We start from the raw sequence: 10,544 nt of genomic DNA, 5'->3' as shown, positions 1-10,544 counted from the left end.
GTAGTAAGCCCCTGTAGTGAGCACACCCCAAGTAATGCCCGCTGTAGTAAGCCCCTGCAGTGAGCACCCCCCAGTAATGCCCCCTGTAGTAAGCCCCTGTAATGAGCACACCCCCAGTAATGCCCCCTGTAGTAACCCCCTGTAGTGAGCACACCCCCAGTAATGCCCCCTCTAGTGCCCCAGTAGTAAGCCCCCAGTAATGCCCCCTGAAGTAAGCCCCCTGTAGGGCCCCCAGTAGTAAGCCCCCTGTAGTGCCACCAGTAGTAAGCCCCCTTAGTGCCCCCAGTAGTAAGCCCCTGTAGAGCCCCCCTGTAATGCCCCCAGTAGTAAGCCTCCTGTAATGCCTTCAGTAGTAAGCCCCCTGTAGTGCCCCCAGTAGTAAGCCCCCTATAAAGCCCCCAGTAGTAAGCCCCCTGTAATGCCCCCAGTAGTAAGCCCCCATAGTGCCCCCGGTAGTAAGGCCCCTGTAGTGAGCACCCCCCAGAAATGCCCCCTGTAGTGAGCACCCCCCAGTAATGCCCCCTGTAGTAAGTCCCTGTAGTGAACACCTCCCCCAGTAATGCCCCCTATAGTAAGCCCCTGTAGTATGCACCCCACCAGTAATGCCCCCCTGTAGTAAGCCCCTGTAGTGAGCACCCCCACAGTACTGCTCCCTGTAGTAAGCCTCTGTAGTGAGCACCCCCCCCAGTAATGCCCCCTGTAGTAAGCCCCTGTAGTGAGCACCCCCCAGTAATGCCCCCTGTAGTGAGCACCCCCCTAGTAATGCCCCCTGTAGTAAGCCCCTGTAGTGAGCACACCCCCAGTAATGCCCCCTGTAGTAAGCCCCTGTAGTGAGCACCCCCCAGTAATGCCCCTGTAGTAAGCCCCTGTAATGAGCACACACCCAGTAATGCCCCCTGTAGTAACCCCCTGCAGTGAGCACACCCCCAGTAATGCCCCCTGTAGTGAGCACCCCCCCAGTAATGCCCCCTGTAGTAAGCCCCTGTAGTGAGCAACCCCCAGTAATGCCCACTAGAGTAAGCCCCTGTAGTGAGCACACCCCCAGTAATGCCCCCTGTAGTAGGCCCCTGTAGTGAGCACCCCCCCAGTAATGCCCCCTGTAGTAAGCCCTTGTAGTGAGCACCCCCCAGTAATGCCCCCTGTAGTAAGCCCCTGTAGTGATCACCCCCCAGTATTGCCCCCTGTAGTAAGGCCCTGTAGTGAGCACCCGCCAGTAATGCCCCTTGTAGTAAGCCCCTGTAGTGAGCACACCCCAAGTAATGCCCCCTGTAGTAAGCCCCTGTAGTGAGCACCCCTTCAGTAATGCCCCCGTAGTAAGCCCCTGTAGTGCGCACCCCCCAGTAATGCCCCCTGTAGTAAGCCCCTGTAGTGAGTACACCCCCAGTAATGCCCCCTGTAGTAAGCCCCTGTAGTGAGCACGCCCCCAGTAATGCCCCTGTAGTAAGCTCCTAGAGTGAGCACACCCCCAGTAATGCCCCCTGTAGTATGCCCCTGTAGTGAGCACGCCCCCAGTAATGCCCCCTGTAGTAAGCCCCTGTAGTGAGCACGCCCCCAGTAATGCCCCCTGTAGTAAGCCCCTGTAGTGAGCACACCCCCAGTAATGCCCCCTGTAGTAAGCCCCTGTAGTGAGCACACCCCCAGTAATGCCCTCAGTAGTAAGGCCCTGTAGTAAGCCCCTGTAGTGAGCACTCCCCCAGTAATGCCCCCTGTAGTAAGCCCCTGTAGTGAGCACACCCCCAGTAATGCCCCCTGTAGTAAGCCCCTGTAGTGAGCACGCCCCCAGTAATGCCCCCTGTAGTAAGCCCCTGTAGTGAGCACACCCCCAGTAATGCTCCCAGTAGTAAGCCCCTGTAGTGAGCACCCCCAATAATGCCCCCTGTAGTGAGCACGCCCCCAGTAATGCCCCCTGTAGTAACCCCCTGTAGTGAGCACCCCCCAGTAATGCCCCCTGTAGTAAGCCCTTGTAGTGAGCACCCCCCCAGTAATGCCCCCTGTAGTAAGCCCCTGTAGTGAGCACGCCCCCAGTAATGCACCCTCTAGTAAGCCCCTGTAGTGAGCACCCCCCAGTAATGTCCCCTGTAGTGAGCACCCCCCCAGTAATGCACCTGTATTAAGTCCCTGGCACACCCCAAACCCCTCTCCCCGCGCCGCGCACACACACACAAAAAAAATTTAGATAACACTTACTTTAATCCCCGCTCCAGTGCTGCTGCCTTCCGTCCCCAGCGCCCGTTCCTCGGAACTATGGGAGTGACGTCATTCCCATAGTGCACTGCGGGACCCAGAGCTCAGGAGTGAGCTCCAGCTGGCGCTGGCGCCGGGGGAGGGGGATCAATCACCGGCGCTCCTTCTACATGTAGCTCCTAAGCAGTGGCCCGGCCCGGATGACAATGGAGCCAGGTGCCCCCTTCAGGGCTGGCGCCCGGCGGCAAACGACTCCATTGTCTCCGGGAGTTCCGCCACTGACCTCTAGTAAACTTGTCTTCACAAGGAAACTTTGGGTCTGAAATGTTGACTTTAATGATGACTTGCTAATAACCTTAAACTCTACATTGGATGTGGTGGTGAGTGCCCTCATTTGAATGTGGATACAGCCATAAAACTGTGCACATATATAGAGTTGGGTATGGGATCCCAGTGTTCAGAATCCCAACCCAATTAGGTAAGTGTCCTAACCTTAATCCTCCCCCTAACCCCCCTTCCTGCAGCTTAACCCTAACCCCTTCCCCCACTGCAGCCTAACCCCAACCTTCCCCCTAGTGACTAAACCTAACCATCCCCTAACCCTAATACTTACCGTCAGGGTGCCGGTGGTCGGAATTCTGGCACCGTGATTCTGTCTGATGTCGGTATTCTGTGTGCCAGCATCCTGACCGCTGGGATCTTAGCTACACTGTATATACAATATATACATATGTATATATTAATTCTGCATGGTTTTTAGCTCAATGTATAAAATAAAACTTCTGAACTGAATATTATTTTACCTCAAAAGTTGTAAATACAGATGCACCCAAGTTCATTGTGGCTGATCACGCCACAAACGTGCCCGCGAATCACGCTATGCTACGCTATAGCGTATCTCCAATCGCGGGAGTGAGTTCCCATTCAATCCTATGGAGACGCAAATGCACCTCTCCGATCGTGGGAGCCCGTCTCTCATTCAATTCTATGGAGACGCAAATGCGCCTCTCCGATCATGGGAGCCCGTCTCCCATTCAATCCTATGGAGACGCAAATGCGTGTCTCCGAGCATGGGAGTCCGTCTTGTGCCACGCATGGCACGAGACATTGCGCTACAGGCGAGGATCTAGCTGAGCACGTGTGTATATAAATTATACATATATTGTACATCACTCTGGGCAGGATGCAGCAATGTGAGAAATGTGGTCAAAACCCCGAAAATGCAGTTTCCAGGGGTTTGACCGCATTTCTCATATGCACCAAGCCCCACAGTGCAATGCATTCTGGTGCTTGAATACGGTGGGTAACGCCATCTTCAGATGGTGTTACCCTATAGAAGCCTATGGGCTTCTATTCAGAAAGTGATGTGACATACTGTAGATCCAATTGGATCCCTCCCATCTCCCACGGAATGCGCAGAAGGACACCAGTGGGACTTCTGGGTCAAAGACCTGTAAGCCCTCTTTCGAAAAGGACAGCTCTTACAGAGAGAGCTTTCCTTTGTGGTCTCCTTCATGCATACCGGCGTAATTAATCCGTCATGCATCCCGCCCTCTATACTCATGTCTATGTTTATATATCTATTTAACCGCTTATCCGGGTTACATAAAAAAGACAAATTCTTGTGCGCTCTGATCTGTTTTTTTCTGTTTATCATGAAGTACTTAAATATTTATAGCTGTCGATGTTCTGAAGTGATTTGCCTGGTCAGGACAATTCATTTTGACTTTTGAGGCTGAATCTAGAGTTAGCAGGATGAAGGTGTTAGTTGTTAAGGTATACACCTTGGACTTGATATAACTGTTGTAGAGGCATGGGCATTTGACTGGTTGCAGCTGAAGTCCATTCTGCAGTCCTGCTGGCTTGTGTCCTTTATGTTATTTATCCTCTTCTCTAAAATACACTTTTACCTCAGACTTTCCCCTCTGCTATTTTCTCTCTCTATAATACTCTATCACTTTGCTCTCCCAATTTGAACTTCTGCACTGACTAAAGTCTGCTGTTCTGTTTTGACCTTTTTGCATTGATAAAATTATTATTTGCATTTTTTATTGCAATATAATTTTGACAACAGTAGTCTAAACTAATGTTATCAAAATGGCCATGGAGCTTGATGAATTTTATGTCAGTTTATTTCAGTTAAAAGCAACAAACGTCCAGTACAAAGATTTATCAGTCTCCCTTTCTGGTGATATGCAAGATTTTTTTATCACCACAAAAAAGAGAAATCACCACAATTTATGTAAAAAATATCACTGAGGCAGCTCAAAGATACTCAGCTGCCTCTACAGTATTTGCAGCTTCGAGGCCTCACCTTATGCTACACAACAGCGTAATTCGCATAATCTCGCAGCAGTGGGAGGAGTCATGCTGATGCAGCTCACATCATCAGGCCCCACCCACCTCTGCACCGTGATATAAACTGTTACTCGTTTTACTGTCGCTAAATTGTGTGTCCAGTCACTCTGTTTTGATTACAGGTAGAAATGATCATGGTCATAATTAGCAGCAGTAGTGACTATTAAAGGATTTACCAGAACAGCTTGCAATCTTGTTTATTGAATTACACTTTATGCTGCTTTTCTGTCCAGACACTTGACATAAGATAAACGAAATGACTGTATAGGAGTGGAGAGAGTTAAACCTCCTAGGCTGGGGGCGGACCGGAGTGGGGAATCATGTGTCATGTAGGGCCAATGGGTTTTTAGGGTTGTAGGTTTTAGCAGGGATATTAGAGATTGTTGGAGGCGGAGTCTGCCTCTTTTGTTCCTGTCTTTGGTGGGGTAAGTGCTCTTACCTGAGCTTTGTTGCATCCTTACAGATCTACTACTTCTTTATTTTCCCTTCTTATCTCTCTTGTTTCTTCTTTTCTACATCTATCTTTCTGTCTTTCTTTGTTCTCTGTCTATTTGTGTCCCCTCTACCCCCCCCAATTGAGGTGGAATACTTGACCCCCACCCCAACTCGTACCCCCCCACACACACACACATAGCTATCCCCCGCCCACGTTGCGCTCTGCGCACCCCTGCCCGTTACCGGGTCCAGGAAGAAGGCCCAGGGAGTTCTGGGGAGGCTCCTGCCTCCCAAGAGGGAGCTGAAGGGGCCAGTGCGAGCCGCGTGGCCCCTCGACGTCATGGGCGGCCGGGCGCGGCCACGCTTACCTGCGGCCGCCAAGAAGTGAGGGACATGGTGGCAGGACACAGCCGCCGGCGGGGAGAAGCGTATAGTGAGCCCGCGGGAGGGCAGAGCTGCCGCGATTAGGACAGTGGACGCTCGCCCCCCGCGGGTTCAAAGGTCACAGGCGCCCACGCGCACCGTGAGGAGGGCTGCTAATAGCCCTGTTTGTGCCTGGAGGGGCAGGGGGGACTTCCCCAGGCATAATGCAGTTGAGGTAGGGGAGATGGGCAGCCCTGACAGCACATTAGGGGCTTTGTTAGACAGGGAGGCAGGCAGCCATTTTAGGACAGGGAGAGCTGCTGAAAGGGGGGCGGGGCTTGCATTTAATATGGAGGATGATTGGCAGGCTAGTCAGCAATCAGCAGACAGGGTCCTGTCTGGCGCAGCAGTTTCTGGCTATGCGGGTACTCAGGTCTCTAATGGGGGTGCAAGTCAGTCCTTTGACCCTGCATCTTTTGTGGCCATGATGTCGTCACTGACATCTGCTTTTGCTCCCGTGGTTGCGGCATTGGCTCCTAGCCAAGCAGCTAGTGAAGGGGTGGATCAGAGGCAGCGTTCAATTTCTGCTACTCTGGGGCCAGCGGTAGATCAGTTCATGCAGGCTTGCAGGGCTATGGGCTCCGCTGCAGCTCAGTTGGCAAGACCAGAGGCGTCTGGGGCTAGTGCTGCTGTGTCTTCTCCTGCTGTGTCGGCCGTGCCCAGGGTTTCGGCCCAGGGGGTGGCTTCATCGTCTTTTTCAGATGCTGCTGAGGGCGAGGCTATGGAGCAGGATTTCAGCGTTGAGGAGGCTTCATCATCGGTTGTGTCCGGGAGGGAGCAGTCCGGATCGTCAGGTGAGATCTCAGAAGATGATGATGTTGCTGACTCTGTCTCCTTTTCTTCCTCTGTCTTGGACTTGTTGTCAACCTCTTCTTCTCTGGCTTCTTCTGTCAGCAGCGCAAAAAAGGCACGGAAGAGGGCTGCTAAATATGCGCGCAAGGAGGCTGATAGGTGCGATAAGCGGGCTAAGCGGTGGCGTCAGAGTAGTAGCGCGCGGAAGTCCAAGAAGCGTCAGCATCAACCAGGTGTGGTGCATTGCGACAATACAGCAGTATTGCGGGGTCTGCGCGATTGTTGGAAGAAAAAAATCAGGAAGGGCGATTATGTGGACATGTTTATTTTAACTTAGCAAGCCAAAAAAGATTTCAAAGCAGCTAAGCTTGAAGGCGGGGTGGGGTTGGAAGCTTTTTGTTCTTATGATAACTGGCTTGCTGGGTTTTGCGTATTCGCAGCATGCTACTTGAAAGATCGCCCAGGGGAGCACCTGAACATAATAAGGTATATCCACCTGATTCATGGGATGCAACGTAAATCCAGGGGCAGTGCCTGGAGAACCTATGATGAGGAGTTTAGGCGCAAGCAGGACGGATCCAAACGCTTAGATTTTGGGTGCAAGGACGTGGAAGTGTGGCTTGATGTCATGCAACCACCAAAAGGTGGAGCGGAGGATTCTCGGGTAGGCGGGGATACTCATAAAGGGGGGTCTGGTGTGTGGCGCCCAAGTTCTGATCCCTCCCCGGGGCGTCGCCAGATGGGCCCCGGGCGGCTTTCTGCACAGACGCCTTTTAAAGGTAAATGTTTTGCCTTTAATAATGCCTCCTGTCCCCAGGGCCAACGGTGTCATTTTCGACACCTTTGCTTGCGTTGTAACGGATCGCACCCCGCCTCTAATTGCTTCAGGTTGTCGGCCCAACAGGGATCCAAGTCGGGAGGAGGAGTTATTCCCAAAGCGGGAGGTAGCGCAGGCGCTAAATAGGGCACCAACCCCTATCCGTTTGGATGCTATGTCTAGGTGGCTAGGGTGGTACCCTAATAGACAGGACGCTGAGTTTTTGTTTTTCGGGTTCAAGTTGGGTTTTCGTTTACCCGTTATAGGGGAAGTTCGGGTCGGTTCCCCAAGAAATTTACAATCTGCTCAACTTTTTCCTGAAGTTCTTCAGTTAAGGGTCGAGAAAGAGGTTCAATTAGGACGTATGGCAGGTCCCTTTGCGCATCCTCCAGTGGGGAATCTAATTCTTTCCCCAGTGGGGGTGGTGCCTAAGAAAACTCCAGGAAAATTTCGGCTGATCCAGCATCTGTCTTATCCATCGGGGTCCTCGGTTAAAGACGCTATACCTCCTGAATACTGTTCAGTGAGGTATCAGTCTTTTGATGATGCTCTCAATATCGTTAGGGCACATGGATGCGGGGCCCTCATGGCTAAGATGGATGTGGAGTCAGCCCTGAATACTTTATAGACAAGTGCTTGCCTATGGGGTGTTCGATTTCCTGCGCATATTTTTAAAAATTTAGCACTTTCCTTTATTGGTGCATGGAGTTTTCTTGTGGGGGTCATGGGATAGCGCACTATCTCGATGACTTCCTCTGCGTGGGGCCCGCTGGGTCAGAGCGTTGTAACGAGTTACTTGGTTCCATGAGAGCGCTGTTTTTTCATTTTGGAGTACCAGTGGCAGACAAAAAGACAGAGGGACCCCTCTCGTGTTTGTCATTTTTAGGTATCGAGATTGATACCTTGGCTTGCTCCTGTCATCTGCCGCGCGATAAAATTGACAAATTCGAAAATCCATTTCAGAGTGTTTGGTTGCGCGCAAAATTTCTCTCAGGCAGGCCCAATCACTGTTGGGTTGTATGAACTTTGCCTGTAGAGTTATACCGATGGGTAGGGTATTTTGCAGAAAGCTAGAGAGGGCCACAGCGGGGGTTTCCAAACCTCACCATTTGATCCGTTTATCGTCAGCAATAAAGAGAGACCTGGAAGTTTGGGTTTCCTTTTTGGAGGATTTTAATGGGATCAGGATATGGTTATCCCCTCTTGTGGACAATGTGGATTTGCAGCTTTTTACCGACGCAGCAGGATCTTCGGGGTTCGGTTGCTACCTGAGGGGATCCTGGTGCGTCGCAACTTGGCCGGAGGAGTGGATACGTGCAGGTTTGATAAGAGATATGCTGCTCTTAGAACTGTTTCCAATAATGGTGGCCTTGGAGGTCTGGGGCGAGCGCATTTTGTTCAGATGTGACAATCTGGGCGTGGTGCATGCGATAAATGGGCAGAGAGGAAAGTCGTTGCTGGTTTTGCGTGTGCTAGCGCATAATGTGCTGTTTCGAGCTCAACACGTACCCGGAGTTGACAACGGGATTGCCGATGCGCTGTCCAGATGTCAATGGGGTAGGTTCCGTACATTGGCTCCTGATGCAGAGATTGATGGTGTGCTGTGCCCCTCTTATGTTTGGCAGGTTATCAAGCCGGACTGGAGGGGTTAGCGGAACTGTCCATTGCACCAAGCACCCTCAAGGTTTACCGTCGGTCTTGGGAAGAATGGGAAGTTTTTTCCCGTAGACAAGGCCTTGGAGGTAAGGGTCAGCATCAATTGATGCTTGCTTTAATTTGGCAGCTGTATGTATCTGGCAAACCAAGAGCGGTAGTTTCACAGTACCTGGCAGGTATTTCATTTTTCTCCAAATTGAAGGGAATCCCTGACCTTACAAGGAGTTTTGTCATCGCAAGGGCCTTGAAAGGTTGGGCGCGCGCTGAGCCAGTTAACCCCGATAAAAGACGGCCTATAGACATTTATTTGTTACCGTCCATCCTAGGAGCGGTTGCGGACGTGGCGGCCTCTGGTTTCGAAACGCTTTGGTTTAAGTTAGCTTTTTCCATGGCTTTTCATGGTGCTTTCCGGGTGTCAGAATTGGTTGCTCCCTCCAAGTGGAGGGATTCAACTATGCTTCGTTCGGATGTGAAGGTGGGTGAGAGGTCCTTGCTGTGCAGATTGCGTCGTTCTAAGACCGATCAGTTAGGCAGTGGTCGCTGGATAACATTGGTCCCCTCGGCGGATTGTCGAATTTGTCCGGTCGGCTTGGCCACTCGTTATGCATCTGTTAGACCCTCAGCAGAGGGCTCATGGCTGATGCATGGCGATAGGCTTCCACTGACAAAATTTCAGTTTAGCTGGATGCTGCGGCGATGTCTTTGCTGCGTGGGCCTCTCACCGGGGGAGTTCGGCACACATTCGTTTCGATTTCCAGAGTCACATATTCAGGCTCTGGGCTGGTGGAAATCAGCCAGCTATAAGCGTTACATTCGGCCGAATCGTTGAGGTTAATGTTGTGCATGCACGTTACATATGGTTTGTTAAGTGTTTACGAAGTGTCATTGGTCCTGGTCTTGTTTGTTTTCCCCTGTCTTTCCTACTCGGGGACTATCTACTCGCCATTGATTTCAGTGGGAGTCTGGAGAGTTTTGATGATTTTTTTTACCTGATCTGACGGATTTAATTTGGCTATTTGGTTAATAATTACAATTATATGTCCCTCAGCAGGTTTTACGTTTTCTCTCTGGTCGAGTTCATTTGTGTTATCCGATAACCCCCCCCTTTCTTTTTTTTTATTTTAACTTATCCTCTTGTGTCTTTATGTCGCTTCAAATTGGCACAGAAGCTTGTTGATCTTTTTAGATTCAAATCAAAATTTTTTCTTTTTGGCAGATCCTCACTAATATGTTCCCCGTTAGATATACATTATTAAATATGCTAAAATTTTACAATAACTTTAATCTTTTCTTTGTTTTCCCCTCATTATAGGAATGGTTTTTGATGAGTGTACTGTATGGATAATTGGCCATTCATTTGTTTTTTGGGCGGCTAGGTTCATGCAGGCGCAGGAGGCACCGTTGTTTCCGGGAGCTAGTGGAGTTAGATGGATAGGGGTCAGAGGTATGTTGTGGGAGAGCCTTAAGCCTAAACTCTTGCAGCAGGTTCAGCGGTATGGCTTACCGAGAGTCTTGGTGATTCATCTAGGCGGGAATTATCTGGGCAAGAGGACATCTCTGGAGTTAAGGCATGCGGTGGTGGGGGATTTGGGTCAGATTGTGATGGCATGGCCAGCTTGCAAAATAGTCTGGTCTTTCATGGTCCCTAGATTGTGTTGGCGTGGTGTGTTTGACGGCAGAGCCATTGATTGTTGGCGTGGTGTGTTTGACGGCAGAGCCATTGATGAAGCCCGGAAAAAAGTGAGCTTTGCGGTTTCAAAATTTGTGTTGAAGAATGGCGGAGCGGTGGTCAGACATCCTAGGATAAAAATTAGGTATACTTACCTTTTTCGGTCTGACGGGGTTCACTTAGCGGAGGAAGGTTTGGTTCTTTTTCTTG

At 50.7% G+C, this 10,544-nt stretch overlaps 1 protein-coding gene across 1 annotated transcript; it reads left to right on the top strand.

Annotated features, from left to right (window-relative positions):
* The first annotated feature begins 3,199 nt into the window (after positions 1-3,199).
* LOC148534386 (uncharacterized) lies at positions 3,200-9,494 on the top strand. Its single transcript, XM_088466794.1, has 2 exons — positions 3,200-3,302; positions 8,635-9,494. The coding sequence occupies exons 1-2, from the start codon at positions 3,200-3,202 to the stop codon at positions 9,492-9,494; spliced, it is 963 nt and encodes a 320-aa protein (XP_088322920.1).
* Positions 9,495-10,544: the final 1,050 nt, after the last annotated feature.

Source organism: Taudactylus pleione, unplaced genomic scaffold, assembly GCF_031769625.1.
Source record: "Taudactylus pleione unplaced genomic scaffold, aTauple2 ptg000066l, whole genome shotgun sequence".
Lineage (NCBI taxonomy): Eukaryota > Metazoa > Chordata > Amphibia > Anura > Myobatrachidae > Taudactylus > Taudactylus pleione.
This window is presented reverse-complemented; position numbering and strand designations above follow the sequence as displayed.

Excerpts from the sequence above, each read along its gene's own strand:
- LOC148534386 (XM_088466794.1), top strand. The coding sequence starts at position 3,200 with ATGGGAGCCCGTCTCCCATTCAATCCTATGGAGACGCAAATGCGTGTC. Across the intron at positions 3,303-8,634 it reads CACGAGACATTGCGCTACAG|GTTATCAAGCCGGACTGGAG; the intron begins GCGAGGATCTAG and ends TATGTTTGGCAG.